Here is a 20,477-nt window from a genome sequence, read left to right on the forward strand (position 1 = left end):
TCTAGATGATGTAACAAATTAGAATTATCGTTTTGTTTATCATTTTGCTTAATTCTGTCGTAGCAACATACAGCATCTGAGCAGTGTTAATACATTGCTGCCACCTACTGGACTGAACTGCAGTATGGAACATACTGAAAATCATGGTTAATTATGTAACGTAAATATTATTGTTTTTAAGTGTGTCTTACCTTCTACCTCTGGCTCCAGTGTTATGACATGGCTCTTTTGGAGGTGGGTCGGCTGAGGCTGGCAGAGCTGCTGTTGCGGGACAGGCTGGGGCTGGTGGCTCCAGATGGGGACGCGGTCGGGGGGGTGGAGGTGGTGGGGCTGATTTCGGCAGGGCAGCCATGCTGCAGCAGGATGTCTACACAAACCTGACTCCCAGCACGGCGTGCCAGGGCGACAGCTGTCTGACCCAGAGCGTCCCTGCTCCTCACATCACTACCGTACTGTACAGAGAGAGAGAGAGAGAGAGAGAGAGAGAGAGAGAGAGAGAGAGAGAGCAAGTGTTAGAAAGAGTGAGCGGGACAGAAAAGTTTAGTAACAAGCTATATTTATTATAGTTACTATACTACTATATAGGATTTGGAGATTTGGAGACCTCTCTGGTCGAAATATGTAATTGCATGCAACAAAAGAATTCGAAGAGAACTCTGTCTAAACTTGGTGAAGGACACGTCTTCTGAGGATGTGAGTGAATTATCTACTATTGTCCTCACATCTTCATCAGTATAATGTTGATTTTGAGATCATTTGAGGCCTAAACATCAAGCCAGACCTTCTTTTTGAGTCTGTGTGTGATATTAATACCTAAAGATGTACGACGTGGTGTGAAAAACTCGACGCCTCTAACTGTTAAATGATTATTTCAGGCTTTAAAGGGCGACTTGCAGCAGCGCGTGCTCACTATATTGTAGCCTGTTTAAATTTTCCTTCCTCAGTAATGAAGCTTCTTTCAGCTTTAGCAAAAAAAATTACATAATTTCTCTGTTCCACCTTAAATGGTGCAGTTCCCATGCTGATAGATGCAGAATGTTCTAAGACGTTTTAACTTCTGCTCAAGGTGTTGTTTTTTGGAAAGGTATTTTTAATTGCCATCATTATTTCACCTGGATTAGGAGACTCTACACAAAGAGGTCTGATGAAAGTGGTCATCTCTCTTACCCAGATCAGCAGCTGAGTCATGACAACATCTCCCAGCTGGCAGGCGGCATGCAGGGGAGAAAATGATTCGTGGACGGCTCCGTTGCCATAGCGCATCATGTAGGAAGACGGGGCGTTGATTTCCTCTTTAGTGCTGTGTGCCAGCAGGAGGAGGAGTTTCGGGAGGTCTCTGTCCATCACAGCTTTATATAGGCGGGCAGACAGGGAGCCGTCTAAGCCGTCACTCAGAGAGGAGAGTGGAGCCAAAAACAGCTTCTGCTCGTATTTGGCCCGAATCCACGACTCGCGTTCCTCACTGTGAAAAAAGACATTGTGGTAAAGTTAGTATGTTGTAGCCTGAATGGGTGGGACTAAACTGCTGTATCCTGAATGGGCGCGGCTTAACTTCTGTAGCATGAATGGGCGGGACTAAACTTCTGTATCCTGAATGGGCGCGGCTTAACTTCTGCAGCATGAATGGGCGGGGCTAAACTGCTGTAGCCTTAATGGGCCGGGCCAAACTGCTGTAGTCTGAAAGGGTGGGGCTAAACTTTAAACGAACCTTTTATTATTATACTCATGACATAACCTTGTATACTTATAAGTCAAGACAGTAGTAACTGTGTAAAGGCATCTACAGCAACAATATTAATGATATTAATTGAACTGGACAACAACACCTGGCTTTACTGAATCTGGCCAGTTATTTGAGGCATAAGTAATATTTATGTGATTGTCTTCTACAGTGCCCCCTTATGGGCACCCTTCATAACGATGAGCAAAGAAATACTGTTTATCAGCTATACTTTACCCTCGAATTCTAACCTTCATAGACATACAATTGTATTATTTTATAATTGTATAATTTTATCAGATAAAGTCTATTAGAAGCATCTTCCTTTTTTATCTTCAGGTGATGATTTGGTAAAAAATCGAATTTACACAAATCCTCTTCATACCCCAAATGTAGTCAATCAGACAATTTATGTTTGGTGTCTGAAGTTTGCTTCTTTAATTTTAGCACTGGAGATATGAGGCTAATGTAGCTAACAAGTAAAGGAAGCTTATACCCCACCAATTAGTATGGTGCTAACTGCATGCCTCATTCATCACACACTCGTTTAAAGCTGTGTGAAGTTGTTCACTGTTATATATATAAACCTGGACTGCTGCTACTGATTTTAGCTATAAGTTTTCGTTCATTCTTATAGATAACACCCCTCCCTCCTATCAATCACTCACCGCGTGGCATCAGGGCGGGGTTTATGGCGGCCTCTGGTACGACTCTCCCAAATGCTGTTGGCCGTGTGGTTGCCAATGGCGATGAGCACCAGGGTGAGCTCATAGGGCCAGTCGTCTAGGTCGAGGGAGCGCACGCGGGACAGATGAGTGCCCAGATTCCTGTGAATACCTGAGCACTCTATGCAGATCAGTGCACCCAGGTTTAGACTGGCCCATGTTGGATCTGTGAAGGGAAGAAGCTCTGAGATCAGCGCTTCAGTGGCTCATTGTTGGATCGTGGCAAATTACTTCCAACTATACGAGGAAAATCTAAAATCACTGTGAAACTAAACTGGGGCTAAGGCTGAATGGGCAGAGCTAAATTGCTGTAGGCTGAATGAGTGAAATGTGATACGAAAAGAAATCTCAGGTAGAGAGACACAAATAGTGAGAGAGAGAGAGAGAGAGAGAGAGAGAGAGAGAGAGAGAGAGAAAGTGAGAGAGACTCACTGGGAGCGTCACAATCCACACAGAAGCCATTCCCTTTAGCATTACGAATGGCCTGAATGGCCACTGCTTCACTCTGGCTGTTCCTTCTCGCCTACAGAATACATAAATGCACACACACACACACACACACACACACACACACACACACACACACACATTAAACAACTGACAGAGGTCTGAAATACATAAACTCACACAGACATTTACACCTACACTAAAATTCTGTTCATGAAGACAGCAGTAAGTGTCGTATCACTGACGCTGTGCAGTAATCTGTAGTCAAAGCTACTAACCAGTTTAAAAATGCCCTGTACAGTCATATGCAAAAAATTGTGCTCCCCTTGTCAAATTCCATGTCTCCAAGTGTAAATAAGTTGCACATCCTCTACGGAGACAAACTTCGCCATATTTTAATACACAGTTACTCTTTATTTAGTTTAACATATTGGATAAAATATACTATTAAATGTCAAATGTGACACAATTTTTGCACAGGCCACATTTAACGTTTTACTTTTTCCCCAGTGTGTTAACTTCAGTAAACAAATAATAATTGTGTATTAAAATGTGCAGAAGTATATAAAAATTGTGTCACATTTGACATTTAATAGTATATTTTATCTAGTATGTTAAACTAAATAAAGAGTAACTGTGTATTAAAATATGAAGAACTGTGTCTCTGTACAGGATGCATAACTTACTCACACTCAGAAAAACAACAACAACATGGAATTTGACCAGGGATGCACAAACTTTTCTCCGTTTTTGTTTAATTTTTACTTTTCTATGTCATTTGAATGCAACAGCTACCAACAGAAATGATTTGGAATAAGATCTGTTAATATTCAAAGTTAAAAATGATTTTGCTGCCTTTTGTACGTTATGATATCCAACAATATTGAAAAGAACTGCTATCTAACTAATCTAGAACTCCACAGTGTTCCCCTTTACAGGACAATGAAGACATTTTTCAGACAGTGCCATTTTCATCTGTGATTTTATTCTAAATCTGATACACTGTGATGTAGTTCTGTCAGTCAAGCAGATTAAATCAGAGGCTTTTAGTTCACTCACTGAAGACCCTCAGGTACCTGATCTATAACTGTAGAACTGGGAAGAACTGCCTTTAAATTACATTATACTCAGTATACTGATACTGTATGAGATAATATCATGAAACACGGTCAGACACTAAATAGACTCCAACGGCTTTAGTTAAAGGGCTTTACTGAATGATACAGTGTCAGTATACTGTATCATACAGTAAAGGCCCTTTAACTAAAGCTGTTGAAGTCTATTTAGTATCAAATAATATAATTAAACACGATCAGACACTAAATAGACTTCAACAGCTTTAGGTAAAGGGCTTTACTGAATTATACGACTGAAGATGAATACACCAGCGTTCAGTTTTCAATAATATAATAGCAGTATACTAACAGGTAAATGCATAATACACCAGTTCTATTCATTGTTAGCTTAAACTGTAACAAATAAATTATGCATAATTTAATTAAACAAAAAAGAAAGAACTTATGAATTAAATCAACATCCAACAGATAACTTCACAAAAAATCCAATAAAGATAATTACAGTATATTAGCTATTTGTGACTTTTGAATGCTAGTATAGAGAGCGTAGGTGATGGATGCTGCTAATTTGCCCTTATATTTTATTCTCCAGGTTCCTTTTTTCGTATTAGAACATGTGATCCTCATACTAAAGTTCATGCAGAGGTCAGAACCTACTACACTGAGCAGTCACTTTCGGAGGAAGACGAAGAAATAAAGAAAAATGGTTTGTTTATGACTAGAATATTTATCCGTTTAATCCTTTAAGACAAAAACAAAACTAATCTAAAAGCTGTGTGCAGAAAGTCAGTGTCTCAGTCATTAAGGCCAGAGTTTGGCTTGGACCCTCAGAGGCCTGCAGAGCTGGCAGATGATAGAGATGATGTTTCTTGCCTTGTTCCTGCTGCTCTCGCAGGATTGCAGGCAGGCCAGAATCTGGCTCTCGATGGCTTGTACCCAGGAATCCCGCTCCTCCTGACTCTGAGCCTCAAAGTGCCACGTCTGTCCGGTGCTGGACACGATCAGGAACTCGCAGTTCTCATCATCTAAACATGAATAGAATACGAAATAATACACACTTTATTGTCACATTGCTCTGAAATTTGTCTTGAATCACAGCGGCTCCATGGGAAAGTGTGTGTGTGTGTGTGTGTGTAGGGGGGTGACTTTCACAAACAATAAGACAGACACAAACATCAAACCACAACAACACACTTTACGCCAGGGAGTAAAGGGCCATATTTAAAAAAATCTCAACAAATCTGTGGGCCAGCTGTGTTTTTTTATTTTAATTTTTAATTTATTTTTAACATTTTGCCATGACCCCAACTGGCTATTGTTTGTTCGAAATATGCCAAAACTACAATGGCAAACAATAGGCACTGAATACTTGAATGATTCAAAAATAATTTAAAATAAAAACAAATTGTTTTATATAAAACAATAGACTGCATTATCTGCAGATAACTCAAACATAATTTTTTATATTTTATCATGTTTACAATATTCTTTACAATATTCTAGATTCAAGATTGTTTTCACATGCTTAGATCATTTTTGCAGTATCCATATAAAACTCAGAAGACATACGTAAAATTTTGAAAAGTCAGTTGGAGTCAGGAGTGGAACCAAACTGTAATTAATGAAACGGTGTAGTTTAATCACTGATACATGATATGTATAAGCAGGCAGTTCACACAGCATGTAAAACACCACACAGAGCACACAGACAGGTTACAGCACAGTTCATACGTCATCACTGTGGGGTCTTTCCCAGTGGTGGACAATAACAAAGTAAATGTAATTTGTTACTGTACTTAAGTAGTTTTTTTGTGTATCTGTACTTTACTGAAGTATTTCCATTTTGGGCGACTTTTTACTTTCACTCCACTACATTTCAAAGTCAAATATCTTTTTACTCCACTACATTATGCGAAATCTGTTGTTCCTTTTGGCTTATGTGTGTATAAAAACGTAGTGTCAAAACGAAAGAAGCGCGAGGCAAGGACACCAATCAGGGTACAGTGCACGCTTTGTTTTGAGCTTGTTTTGACCTATTGGACAAAACTACCCAGTGAAAGCATATGGTTCAATGTCAGTGCAGCAGCATAAAATTTTGGGAGTGTCTATTCCTACATAAATGATGGAACCTAACTTTGTGTAAATAGACCACAATATAAAAATATGTACATGTATGCAGTTGTGACTGGCATGTGTCTTTTTTCTGAATTTCTATTTCATTTTATAGTAAATTTGTTTTGGCCAGTTTATGTTTATGAACATAGACCTACAGATGCAATTTAATAAAGGAAAACACATTTGTGAACCTCTGTTTAAAGCAAGTTTTTATTAAATTTAAACTTGTAACTAAGTTGCAAATAAATCTTAAACTGAAACTTTGCTTTTTTGCAAAAAGTTATTTCATAGCCACTTGGTTCTACCTAATGGAATTGTGTTTTGTGTTTATGATAACTTTAATAGACATCATTGACAGACTCATTAATAACATTCTGTTAAAAGACTGGTTTGCCAAGAGTGACACTAGAGTATTTTCATCTAAAATGAGTTAATGAAGCAAGAGTCTTGTTACAAAAACGGTAGTAGGACATTAGAGTCATAATTAATCTTTTGGTACTTTTACTTTCGATACTTAAGTACATTTGAAGGCAAATACTTTTGTACTTTTACTCAAATGGAGGTCTAAAAGGAGGACTTCTACTTTTACTGGAGTAATATTTTATCTTGGGTATTTCTACTTTAAGTCAAGTACATGATTGGTGTACTTCATCCACCACTGGTCTTTCCAGATGATTCTCGAGCTCCCTGCACGGCAGGCACAAACTCAGAGAGCACATAGATTTAGTTTTTTAGCTCTAAAGACTGTTCAGCTGTGAACAAAGTTCTTATACCGCCTGTCAGAAAACATCTATCAGCAGAGAAAGTGCAAGGCTGACTCTGGTACCTCATTCTAATTTTCAATTCCACCTTAAATGCTGCAGCTGAGGCCAAAGGAGTTTAACTGTAAAGCAGTTCCAGCGATGAGCCCAACCCCACAGCGATTAATCAGAGCTGTGTCTGAAAGCAGGTGATGAATGACAACCTGTTCTGTTTACCTGTCTTGTTTATGTTTCTTAAGCTACCGAAGCTTTTCAGTTTCCACATTTTGCGCTTAGCTGGATGACAAGCAAGAAGAGAAAGAGATAAAGAGACAAATATGAGAGAGAAATCTGCAGCCATTCTTAAAATAATTAATGCAAGTGAAGCAAAAGTATAAAACATCTGTTGTAAAGTACGTTGCCTGCTGTAGTTCAAGTGACATCATAATGTTTCAGCTAATTCACACAATTCACATGTAAACACTCACCTTCAGCTTGACCGATGGTCGTGTCTGCTCTCTGATTCATACTCTTCTTCCTCCGATGCTTCTTCCGGTCAGTCACTGGAGATGTACTGGGGTCTTTTATCAGTGGGGGGCTCAGCACTCCCTCGATCTCTAAATTCGACATAATCACAGAGGCTCATGTGCGTGTCTGATTTGATAAATGTGCTGTTTTTTTGCCCTACACTATTACACTGTTTACAGTGTTTTACTGTTTTACTTAAACATACTTTAAAACACTTTGATCTGCCTGTTTAATAATGAAAGGTGCTGCATAAATAAAGTTATTATTTTTATCATTATTATCATCATCATTACCCCTCTGTGGTCTTAGGGCATTTTCTCGATTCTTAAATTCTCCTTTAAAGGCTCTTCATATAACACAATACTCATATGTTTCATATCAAATTGCTTCGTTATCTTCACCACTATTTTCCAAAAGTGCTGCAGCAACTTCAGCAGCTGTAAACTCTCTGCACACCATTTCACATGTCTCCGATGTGGACTGAATGAAGAATAAAGGGGTTCCGGAGTGATGGGTCAGTCTATTGGTCAGTTTCACACAGAATGTAGACGGACACACAAATCCACCAGTTCCACATGGTGAGAGGCAGATGACGTGTATCTAACGTTTGAACTGTATTTCTGTGGGTTATCACAAAGATACAGAAGCAGTTATAGAAACAGAGAATTTGATGCACAGGCGTGTTTGTGGACCCTAGAGGTTTAAAACAAGCTGGATGAATATGAGTAAGAGAGCCTGGTGATTGTATGTTTGCGTACCGATACTCTGAACTTTGCTGGAGAGGGTGAACGGTGCTCGCTGCACCTCACGGTGACCCGCAGGGCTGATGACTCCGGCTCCCTCATCCACAGTTATGAGTCCGCTCGGGAAGCCAGCAGCTGTGACTAAAAGATAAAACAACGAGCAATTTTACCAATAAATTTACCAATAATACCATTTTACCATTAAAAATTGTTTTTTAATCATCTATTGTGGCTCCCTGTAACAAGCGGGAGGTGGCAAAGACACCAAGCAGTGCTGGGAGTAACAGTACACAGTAATGCAGTAAAGTAATATAATTACTTCTCCCTGTAATGGAGTAGTGTAACATATTACAGTATAAATCATATTACAGTTACTGACTTAATAAGAATTACATTATTTACGTTACTCATCTGTTTCTAAAAAACAGTATTATATATTATAAAATGATTATAATTGTTATTATTATCATATAATACTGTAGTGTTTGCCAAAATGAAAGAAGACACAGCTTTGCACACTTAAAAAATTGGTTCTTGAAGGGTTCTTTAGCAAAAAAAAAAGGTTCTATGTAGAACAATGAACATTCAAAGAACCCTTTTCATGATTAAAGGGTTCTTTGCATAAGTAAATTGTTCTGGATTGATGGAGAATATGTTGTATATGGTTCTATGTAGCACCAAAATGGGTTCTTCTATTGTAACAGGCCTGTCAGAGAGTTCTTTGAATATTTATGGTTCATTTTCTTTACTAAAGAACCCGTGAAGAACCATCATTTTTAAGTGTGTAGTTGTGCTTTATTAAAGAGCTATATTTGGCCACAGCCACTTTGTACAATAAGCAAGGCTTTTATCTAACAGCACACTCTACACACAGCTTACATCTGCACTCTCTCGCTTCCAGCTCCAACTGACCCCCAGTTCCTGTCTGCTCTGACAAACACCGCCCCCGAAGGTGAACTAGCCCCTTTTCACATTACAGGAGAAATATGTAAGATGCCCCACCCCGTCGAATTCATACTCCACACAGTTCCTCCTCCTCCCTCTTCACTCCCCCCCTTACCAGTCTAGAAGAAATGTTGCGAGTTCAGCATCAAACTTCATCTCTTTACATGTCGAGAGCTCCAGCAGTGAAGAGCACCGCCAATGCTAACTCTCGATTTGCTTCTATTTATGTGACTTCTTTTCTTTGTGGTTTCTTGCCAGGAGCGGCTACTTTTTCATCCTCTCGTGAAGGACTGATACAGTGCTACAGTGACTCACTATTACCTCTTGAGGTACAGAGTGGTATTACGAGATGGATGAGCCGAGGCTGCCTGGTTAGCATGCTAACTTCTGTAGATATCTTCGCAACATGATTCGTAGATGCCTTTGACAAAATGTCAAAACTGTTATTTCTTCAAATTCTGTTTCTAATTTTAGTTAATTTTGAAATGTTTTAAACTAAACTTCTTACAAGTTGCCCCTTTTAAGAGTGTTTGTCAGAATAAACCCAGAGAATAACTTCAGGAGAGCAATACCCAGAATAAACATGCAGAACATTTCTCTTCAATATTTGTGTTCCTGGTTATGTTTATACTCACTGTGTTTAAAACTATTTCTCACCTGCTCTCATGTAAATGCAACAAATCTGCCTAATATGCTTATGTAAATGTGCTAATAGATATACTTCTATTCCTGTTCTTGCATGTTTTACTCTAATTTATGTCTATTTCTTATTTCTGCCTATATTAGGTTTATTTTTGATTTCTGGCTGATTAATGTAAGTTTATACACAATTACATGTCTTGCTACTGTAACGCTGCAATTTCCTTTGGGATCAATACAGTTCTACATATCTCTATCTGTACTGTACCATGTGTGCAATTCATTAAAATCATAAGTTTCCTCTATATAGATTATGCATAAGTGTACTCTTACTATGTAATTAGTGTGTGTTACCTGCAGTAGGCACAGATGAGTTTGGGTTTCAGAAAGGACCACAGAAGTAACGTGGTAAGATCACTTTTTTTTGAGTAACTACCACAAAACAGGTGCCATGTTGTTCTAGTTGGGAGCTTCCAATCCTCACAGTCGTCATAACAGACAGGCCTCATAATACAGGCTGGCACCTTTTTCTGTAAACTGTTGGATTAAGAGCTCAGTCAGTCATAGTTCTGCTCTCTCACCTGAACCACTTCCTTCGAGTCCTGCTACATCTTGGACTAATCCATTCAGTCCAGGCAGGGGGCCGGCTGATGGAGCTGCTCTGGGGGGACGTTTCCCTGGAACTTTCACTGTCACCCTCAGAAGGTCTATCTCCTTCCCATGAATATTCTGCATGTAGTCCTACCATTAGGAAAAATAATAACAAATAAATAAAACATACACATTTAAATATACATGTATTATATCGTCCCCTTGGAGTTGGATGATGTTCTATCTGACATTTTTGTCAAAATTGAGTTTTTCACATTTTCCTATTCTGTGCTAACTTCTTAACATTATGTGTTTTTCTGTGCTAACTTCTTAACATTAGGTGTTTTTTTTTTTGTATGTGTTTTTGGACTCTTTATCCAGAAAACTAAAAAATTCTATTTCCAAAGTCAAACTCTGACTTAGTTCTGGAAAGTTCTGTGAGCCAATCAGCACTTCGAATACAGACAAGAGGATCAGACAGCTTCTTTTTTGTCATGTTGCCGCTCTGCTCAATGACTGCGGGAAAAGTTTATAAAACTTTATGAAACATGAAAACATGTTGCTGAAACTCCACCTGTCTTACAGTTCTTTAAAAAAGGCTTATTGTCTTAGTTTTATAAATATTAAGCCTTAAAGGTAATTAAATAGTGAACATTTGAACTCATTGGTCTTAATTACAACATAAACATTAATTTCATTCATTCATCCAGCTTTTCTTTTTCTTCTTTCTCTCAAAATAAGATGTTTTGGCTTATTAGAGTCACATTTCTGATATAAAATAAAACCTCACATGGTCTTTCGACTGACTTGCTATACTGACCTGCTTCATTGACCTGCTGGGACAGTTTATTACAGTAGCTAGTTTCTGTTTAACTAGAGGAAACTTAAACCAATGGTTCCTAAAACTTACCTCTGCACTGGACAGAATATTTAGCACTGACCTTCTTTTGCTTCTTTTCATGTTTTGCCAGATAGAACCTTATAACTCCAAGCAGAAAGTGAGTTCTCAGGATTAGAATGTTCTATCTGCATTTGACCTGCTCTAAAAACCGCAATTACAAATTTGATAGGATTTTGATATTGTACATTTAGAATAAATGTGTGTCTGCCATTTTATGTATTAAAGAGATGTGTTCATAAATCAGTTTTGCTATTTGGAATGCAAAATCTTTGAAGGTCAATATCTCAAAACTGTTCAGAACACAGATAGAACCATTTAATTCCAAGAGGACAATATACACATATGTCATAAGATCGTCGTGGCACACAGGTCACTGTTTAATTTTGAGAGGCATGTAAGACTCACGCTGACGTTGGAGTGATAGGACAGCATCCCGTTGTTTGACAGAGTCACATATTTCTTCTTCCACTCCTGTTTAAGGGAGCTCCCACTGCGTTTCAGAAGGATGCTCTGAGATTAAAAGAGAGAGACAAAATCATTAAGCTCTCACGGTATTTCATTCCCATCATACCTTTACCTTCGGCTGAATGATGCTGTTATAATCTGCTGTATGAACAGTGTTGCACTGTTAACTGAATAATAAGCACATAAAGTCTCAATCATAAACAAACTGGTCTTGTCTCTGAGTCACTCGACTGCTGCACTCTTAAAAAAGACGGTTCGTCAAGGGTTCTTCAGTAGTTCTACATAGAACCATGAGCACTCAAAGAACCATTTGCATGCTGAAAGCGTTCTCTGCATGGTAAAATCGTTCTTCAGACTGATGGAGAATGTGCTGTATATGGTTTTATATAGAACGTTTTCTATATAGCACCAAAAAGGGTTCTTCTATTGTCACAGCTTATCACAATAGCAGAAACCTTTTTGGTGCTAAATAGAACCATATACAGCACATTCTCCATCAATCTGAAGAACCATTTACCATGCAGAGAATGATTTAAGCATGCAAATAGTTTTAGAGTGTTCATGGTTCTATATAGAACCATTGTCTTTACTAAAGAACTCTTGAAAAACCATTTTTTTAAGAATGTGCTGTTATGGTTTTACCAGCGTGTCTGACAGAGTAACTGAAATACTGCAGAACATTAGTCCAGGCCTGTAATTTGGTGACAAATAAGGTGTTTTGATTGATTAATTAACTAATAAATTAATTAATGTATTAATTAAGCTCTGATCTGTTTGGTTTGGACAGGCAGAGACACGATCCACTCAGAACTCAGTGTTGTTTCTTCTGCCCACATGCTCATGTTGATCCTGCAAATTTAATATTAATAAAACACCATGTAGCACCTGTTTGATTGGGATTGCGCGGCCAATTCCAAAATCTCCTTTGCTGTCGACGCTCCTCCTCTCTGAGTCACTGCCTCGACGCGCCTGCAGAGAAAAACATCCACCAGACCAGAATCAGCACTTACATCAAAATAAAAATAAAGCTGCCATAGAAAAACCACTTTAGTTCCCTAAAGAACCTATACACATAAATAAATATTTCTGTGTATACCCTAACCTAACCGTGGTGTGCAAAAGTTAGAGACAGTCCAGCCAAAACAGTCATTAAGTACAAGTTATTGATTTTTCAGGAGATATTTCTGAGCTGATTAGATTACATAATCCACTTGCACCAGGAAGGAGAACCTCAACGTGAAAAAACTAGAGTTCACAAATTTATTAAAAGCTACAGAGAAACAGTTTAGCCCCACCCATTCAGCCTACAGCAGTCTAACCCCGCCCATTCAGCCTACAGCAGTTTAGCCCCACACATTCAGCCTACAGCAGTTTAGCCCCGCCCATTCAGCCTACAGCAGGTTAGCCCCACCCATTCAGCCTACAGCAGTTTAGCCCCACCCATTCAGCCTACAGCAATTTAGCCCCCCCATTCAGTATTGACTCACTGTGAATCGGGCAGTTCGGCCGTGGCTGCGCAGCGATACGGGGGTGGCGCTGCCCAGCTTCTCTCCTCCAGACGTCCCACTGATGTCTTTATGACTGATCACTGGAGTGGAGGGCAGAGAGGAGGAGTAGTCACTGCTCTGACCACCGTTACTGGCCTAGAACAGAGGAGGAGAAAACAATCAATAATCAATAATTTCGTTACACATTCTGATACTAAATTCCACAAAATCTTCTATAGTCAGACATAATACACAAGGCTCAGCCTTAAGAGACAGTAACTTTTATATTCACAGCCTCGAATCTCTATAAATTCACTGATACTTTTATTATTAATAGCATTAAAATCAGCATTTAACTTAATAGAAAAACTTGAGATGTTTTCTGCAGGAACCTGGATTGTCAGTAGGGAGCCATGATTTGTAGTCAGAGTTTGTGTGCAGGTATGACGGTGCCTGTGAGACGTACCTGTCCTGGAAAAGCTCCTGACAGGGGAGTGGATCCTCCAGAGTGACTGGGAGAGTTTGGGAGAGATTTACAGGAAGCATACAGAGCCAGCTGCCTCTTCATCGTGACGATCTTCTGAGCAGCTACAGAGAAACAATGCAGTGCATTAATATTTATTATTTATATTTACAGTATAAACAAATTCAGATTTTGTTAATGACTGGGTGTATTTGTGTGGGTGTGATTTTTTACGCACTCACCCTCTGTGAAGACCCGGTTAACGTTCAGCCCATAGGTGGCGCAGGTCTCATAATAAGTGCAGCGATGGACATCTGAGCACAGCTGCCTCGCTCGAGCGTCATCAATCACACGAGGATTAGTGCTGGTTATTTTATCTGAACAAGAACAGCAGCTTCAGGACTCACTTATTCCACTTCATAAGACTGGAATACTGTGACTACATTACTTTATCACTTTAACCTGAGTGATCGATTATCGATGTTTGATAAAGAGACATGTGAGTGGGGAGAACCTTGCAACAATCCTTGCAACAATCCAAAGAACATTATTACCAGTTTAACAGTTCTTTCCAGAACCTTTACATGTACAGTACTGTGAAAAAGTATTTCTCACCTGATTTCTTCTATTCACCACTGTCCGGAGTTTCCTCCATTTGTGGATAATGGCTTTCACTGTGGTTCTCTGGAGTCCCAGAGCCTTTGCAATGGTTTTGTAACCATTTCCAGACTGTAGATTTTAAAATGACCTCATTTCTCACCTGTATTTTAATCTCTTTAGAACGTGCCATCATGTGCTGCTTTTTGAGAGTCTGCTTCACACTGCCAGACAGGTTCTATTTAGGTGGTGTTTAGATTCAGCAGGTCTGGCAGTGATCATGTCTGGGTGTGGCAGTGAAATCGAACCCAACAGTCAACTGAATTTTGTTAACTGATTGATTTAGTAGCTAAGTGGACAATTACTTTTTCACACAGGGTCAGGTAGGGCTAAACAGTATTTTTCCTTCAGTAAATGAAATCATTATTTACTTTACAGAATTTTGTGTTTACTTGGTTACTTGTTGTCCCGCCGCTCGCACGCGATCACTCAGGTTTGTGGACGGTGGAGCGGAGGGATGCCAGATTGTTTCAGGGTGCTCCCGTGTCTGTGTGTCCTTTTGGTTGTCTCCTTTTAGTAAAGCTGTTATAGTCAGATTTACCAGAGTCATTAGCCACACTCTGGAAATGTTCACATTCTCTGTTTTACATACACTCAAACAGAACAAAACTAATTCCATCTCCCTGCCTTTTTCCGAGTAAACGACTGCCCACCTGCCGGACGGACACTGATGGATGATTATCTGCGGAGCTCTCCTGCTGTCCGCTTCAGACCAGTTACCCACGCCCCAGTCGCCGCCACTTGCCCAGCTACTGCCACTTGACTTGGACTAGCTGCCCACTCCCACTCTACAGTGAAGTTTTCATGGACTCCTAACTATTACTACTACTACTACTACTATTAATATTAGTAGTATAATAATTTTGTAGGTAGTTTGACCAGAGGAGGATGGGTCCCCCCATGTGAGCCTTGGTTCCTCCCAAGGTTTCTTCCTCAGCTCTGAGGGAGTTTTTCCTTGCCACTGTCGCCCCTGGCTTGCTCACTTGGAGGATTTACATTTCATGTTAAAACTTGGTCTTTAATGGATTTCTGTGAAGCTACTTTGTGACAACATCAGTTGTAAAAAGCACTATACAAATAAATCTGACTTGACTTGACTTGGGTTATCACTGTCTAATATTAACAGAAGTTTGATGATCTGAAACATTCAAGTGTGAGAAATAATAGAAGAACAAAAAAAATAAAAGACATTGAGGAGGAGCAAATACTTTTTCACAGCACTGTACATATATAGTTGTGATTTAGGACTTCAGAGTTGGAAAATGTAAAGTTGGAATTGTGATCATTATATCATTTTAATTACTGTATTATTTAGCATGATTGTTGTTAAGTTAATTAGTAAAATATTTGCCTCGTTCAGCCAATCAGGAGTGTTGTGATGAAGGAGGGCAGAGTCTAAATAGCTCTGTTTAGTAGAAGGTCAATATTTCCAACTGAGGTCATTTCATATGAACTATTTCATCGTTTTACTCTCTTTATTATTACTCTGCTAATGGTTGTTTTGTGCCTGATGAACATAGTAAACAGTAAAACAACAGTAATAACTTATGACTTCTAAGAGTTAAACATAAAATCGTGATGTTATGTCTACACGGTTCCATTTCTCACCCTGAGTGCCGACCACGATGAAGGGGATTTCTGCGATGTTGCGGTGAAGGCTCAGCTGCCTGTAGATGTTGTAGACTTCCAGAAAGCTGCTCTCATTCTCCAGACTGAAGACCAGAATCACTCCATCCACCCAGCTGCAGAACTGAGGATGAGAGAGGAGGAAAGATAAACCAGAGGGAGAAACAGAGACTCAGATGGTAAAGAATGTGATCTGGAGATCTGAAGGAGTGAGATGATGTCTGAAAAGCAGAATAAAGAAGCAGAAGATGAGGGGGAGGAGGAGGACTCACCTCTGCGTCTGGAAGGCCAGGTTCCTCTCTCATCAGTAAGTGGTGACTCTGTCCATCAACCAGTACTTCCTTTTTAAACCTGCCCCCTAACACAATAGCGGGGTTAACTCAGCAGCAGATAGCAGATATTAACCCATTAATGCCCATATCTAAAATTATACATGTGGTCCATATGTTCTCTCAGCACAAATATTAAGACATTTATCAAATCGATTAAACTATATGTGGTTAAAAAGTGAGTTTAGCTTTTCACCATAAAAAAGTCTTTACAAAACAACAGAAAAATAAACATGACAGTAGCATTTAGCGCTCGTGCTATAAAAGTTTCAAGTATTGTAGAACAAATTATTTTTCTTTTGCACAACATAAAAAACTTTAAATGTTGTGTATTTTTTAAAAATACAAAATTTATTTCCTCCTGAATATCTCAGATTCTCCACAAGGGGGTGCTATTAGCATTCAAGTACTCTTTATGTGCATGTTTGAATGCAAAGAAGCCCACACCAGCAGGAATGGGACCGTTCAGCTGGAGTCGTACATTTTAAAACAACAAGTGAAACAGTTCATTACGTAAAAGTTTGGCTTAGCTTTTAAGATGAGGCAGTAGGAATAGCAGCAGCTCCTGAATCCAGAGAGTGTTTGGGTTGACATTTCTTTCAGTAGGCAAACCTTCTGGCGGGCCCAATGTTTTATAAAGTGCTTCTATAACCTGAAAATAGCTCAGCCAGTTTGCACTGAAGTCCCTGTAATTACTGAGTAATAAGCAGTGTGTGTAATAAGACTGAGATTTTAAAGGTTTCTATCTTAAATCAATGCTGCTTTAAATATGAACAACTTTTGGGTATTTTGTACAGCACAAGCCCCTTTACAAATGTTTACAAACATCAGTGTTTGTTCTATAGTGTTTGAACTACCTAAAGGACTACAACTACCATAACCACTAGAACTGAATTGTGTCATTGATTGTTATTGCGTAGTTAGAACATCTCATGAATAATTGACTATGAATTATTGACTATAATTGCTATGAGCACCTGGACCAAAACATCTGAATGGATTTGGAGGTCTACTGCATGCGACAGTGAGCTTTTATTTGTTCACTGTAGTAAAAGAGTAAAAGTAAAAACTAAAAAACATTTAAAATGTAAAACTTTCAAAAAGACAAAGTTAGATCATCCATTATGACTATTCAGTGTTTTTCTCTTATTGTGCTATTACAGCAATACTCCATTGTATCAGTGTCTGCAGCGTCTGTGGCACACAATTGATTACCAATAGACAGCAATTTCTGCATGTTTCCTTGTATTGATAAAAAGAACATTGGACTTGGAAAAACAGTGAATCTAGTGAGCAGAAGCTGAAACACCTTCACACTGGCCTCTATTATAAGAGAGCTCTTTTCTGTCAGCAGCTTTTCTGTTCTTTTCAGTTCAGAGAAGTTAATATCTGTGGATCGATCATTCAGACTCAGCAGCTTGAGATCAGACTGAGAAATGCTGGAGTATTTTATTTAAAAATGTACTACAGAACATACAGATGAGGTCTAGGCGGGTCAGAATGTTTCAGCTGCACTGAAAGATAAAATAAAAGTACCCTCAGGACTCTCGAGAGGCAGGTAGCTGCCCGTCATGTAGCGATGAACCAGAGCTGATTTTCCGCTGAGCAGACCGCCGAGGATCCCCTGAGTGGAACAGACCACACTTTAGGAACCAGAACATCACTCTGATCATGTAAACAAAAAGCAGAATGGAACTGGACGTGTTTTACATTAGTCAGCTATAAATAAACTGTGCAGAAAGCGTTACTGTTTACAGTGGTGGTTACACTTTATACTAACAGGCCCCCATAATAATAATCATTATCTAGTTTAATAATGATAGTATATAGTTTAATTAATGATAGTTAAAAATTATTTTTAGTTACTTGTGCTCTAGTAAATTATTAATCGTTTTCACTTACTAACACACTAATAATTAAAACACGGTAAATGCTTTAATAAATATTACACTGAAGTGCAATAAGTAATACTATATATCTTTATAAATACATTATAGTCCCAACTTTGTAACAGGGGTCCAATTAATGACTATTAATGTATAAAAAGTGTATATTAACCATTTAATGATACTCAACTAAGCATCAAAAAAATGCAATACAAAGCAGCAGCACAGTTAATAACTACTATATCAGTAAAAATCAGACGTAAACAATTGAAAAACAACTAATATGAATTAATGTCTATGCAACTAAGTAAATGCTTAATATATGGTTATACATATAATATAACTAAATCATAATGATTAGATTTCTACAATTCAAAACAATGTGTGAAAGTGTTCTCCTACCAGCCGCAGATCCTGGATGGCACGACTCAACATCCATTCTTGACTCGCAGCACAGGCTGAGAGAGAGAGAGAGAGAGAGAGAGAGAGAGAGAGAGAGAGAGAGAGAGAGCAATGCAAATTATTAAGGATGAATTATCATCTTAATCTATATGGTATTAGTGTGTAATTGGCACCATTTAATTCCTGTGCATTCTGGATAGTGTCAGGTGACTTATTGGGTTACTTCAGAGCTAATAAGAGTTTAATAAAGTACAGTTTTACTTCTCAGTAATTAGAAGTCAATTTGCATCACACATTTGTGGTATTTTGATGACAGAAAAGATTGAATATGTCACTAATATACGTTATGTGTTGCATCATTAGTGAATTATTAAACTCTTATTAGATATAATGTAATAAACAGAGATGAAGCAATTAGCTCACCACTATTTAGACACCTATAAGAATTAAATGCTGCCAATTATATACAATTAAGGTAGCTAATTTGCATAATAAGGTCTTAACAAAGTTTACATCACAGATATCCAATTGTCTACCAATGCTGGTCATAATGAATAAAGCTTAATGCATAATGAATAAAAAATGTGTAAGTGTCTAATTAAGGCGTCACTGAACATAGAACAAGACCTTAATACCTTCAACACTCAGTAGCAGTAATGCTAACCAGTCAACATCAGTAGCAGTAATGCTAATCAATCAGCATCAGTAGTAGCAATGCCAACCAATCAGCTCTCAGTAGCAGTATTGCTATTTAATCAGCATCAGTAGTAGCAATGCCTACCAATCAGCTCTCAGTAGCAGTAATACCAACCAATCAGCTCTCAGTAGCAGTATTGCTATTTAATCAGCATCAGTAGTAGCAATGCCTACCAATCAGCTCTCAGTAGCAGTAATGCCTACCAATCAGCTCTCAGTAGCAGTAATGCCCACCAATCAGTGCTCAGTAGCAGTAATGCCAACCAATCAGCACTCAGTAGCAGAAATGCTAACCAATCAGCGTTCGGTAGCAGTAATGCCAACCAATCAGCATTAAGTAGCAGTAATGCTAACCAATCAGCATCAGTAGCACCCTACATAAATGGCTAGAAGCATTTAATTTTTTTTTTTTTTTAGCTCTGTTTACCCCCATATATTGAGGACTCTCTCTAGCACCCTGTAGTATTTTGGAGTCATGTTTTTAATGTAATGAGAGAAACAGAAAGATGTCAGACTCCCCTTAAACTGTGAAGCCCATAACTGGCAGAGCATCAGACGTTTCAGGACCAGTGAGATGTTTTTGTAATCAGGTTTGACCCTTAGAGGCTCAGAGGAAAACTTTCAAAGTCATCAGGCTCCTCTGTTGCACATGATGACACTTTTCAGCAGGGAAGGCCTGCTATTGGTGGGTCAGCAGTGCCCCCAAACGTGCTCAGTCGCAGGTCCAGATGGCACGAGACTGGATGGGGGTGAAGTGAGAAGACTGAATAGAATGGAAGGGAGCGAGGATGGAAATTAACTGCAGCAGCTCAGTGGGAAAGTGCAGAGACTCCAGTTCATTAACAGGGACATTGTACACATTGTGTTTACAGTGTGTGAGTGTGTGTGAGTGTGTGTGTGTGTGTGTGTGTGTGTGTGTACGTGTGTGTGTGTGTGTGTGTGTGTGTGTGTGTGCATGTATGAGAGAGAGAGAGAGAGAGAGAGAGAGAGAGAGAGAGAGAAGCTGAACAGCTAGCTAACGTGTTAGCATCTGTTACAACACATCACTACATTAGTGCAAAACCTGATGTGTAAACTTTCACAAGAATATAATGAGCTGCATACTCCCAACGATTTCTCAAAATTCCTCCTTAATCCAGTGTGTGAGATGTGAACAGAGTGATTCAGAGTGGTTTGGTATGAAATGGTTCAGATTTCTTTACAGTGATTGTGATAGGAACCAGGGGTCGCCATGACTACAACACAAATATAGACATTTTATTTACTATCCAAAAGCAGCCTCATGTGAGAAACAGG

At 38.8% G+C, this 20,477-nt stretch overlaps 1 protein-coding gene across 1 annotated transcript in view; it reads right to left on the reverse strand.

Annotated features, from left to right (window-relative positions):
- Positions 1-212: 212 nt before the first annotated feature.
- Positions 213-20,477, reverse strand: part of LOC118799512 (arf-GAP with GTPase, ANK repeat and PH domain-containing protein 1-like) — a 32,635-nt gene continuing 12,370 nt past the window's right edge. The window contains exons 2-19 of the mRNA XM_036559440.1: positions 18,486-18,541; positions 17,734-17,821; positions 16,141-16,226; positions 15,851-15,992; positions 13,828-13,962; positions 13,589-13,710; positions 13,123-13,278; positions 12,521-12,604; positions 11,576-11,680; positions 10,260-10,419; positions 8,110-8,229; positions 7,312-7,440; positions 7,061-7,120; positions 4,842-4,993; positions 2,878-2,968; positions 2,389-2,611; positions 1,168-1,462; positions 213-452 (exon numbers count right to left, since the gene is read on the reverse strand). Of these exons, the coding sequence (XP_036415333.1) occupies positions 213-452; positions 1,168-1,462; positions 2,389-2,611; positions 2,878-2,968; positions 4,842-4,993; positions 7,061-7,120; positions 7,312-7,440; positions 8,110-8,229; positions 10,260-10,419; positions 11,576-11,680; positions 12,521-12,604; positions 13,123-13,278; positions 13,589-13,710; positions 13,828-13,962; positions 15,851-15,992; positions 16,141-16,226; positions 17,734-17,821; positions 18,486-18,541 (2,444 nt within the window). The remainder of the gene's footprint in view (positions 453-1,167; positions 1,463-2,388; positions 2,612-2,877; positions 2,969-4,841; positions 4,994-7,060; positions 7,121-7,311; positions 7,441-8,109; positions 8,230-10,259; positions 10,420-11,575; positions 11,681-12,520; positions 12,605-13,122; positions 13,279-13,588; positions 13,711-13,827; positions 13,963-15,850; positions 15,993-16,140; positions 16,227-17,733; positions 17,822-18,485; positions 18,542-20,477) is intronic.

Source organism: Colossoma macropomum, unplaced genomic scaffold (assembly GCF_904425465.1).
Source record: "Colossoma macropomum unplaced genomic scaffold, Colossoma_macropomum, whole genome shotgun sequence".
In the NCBI taxonomy this organism is placed as follows: Eukaryota; Metazoa; Chordata; class Actinopteri; order Characiformes; family Serrasalmidae; genus Colossoma; species Colossoma macropomum.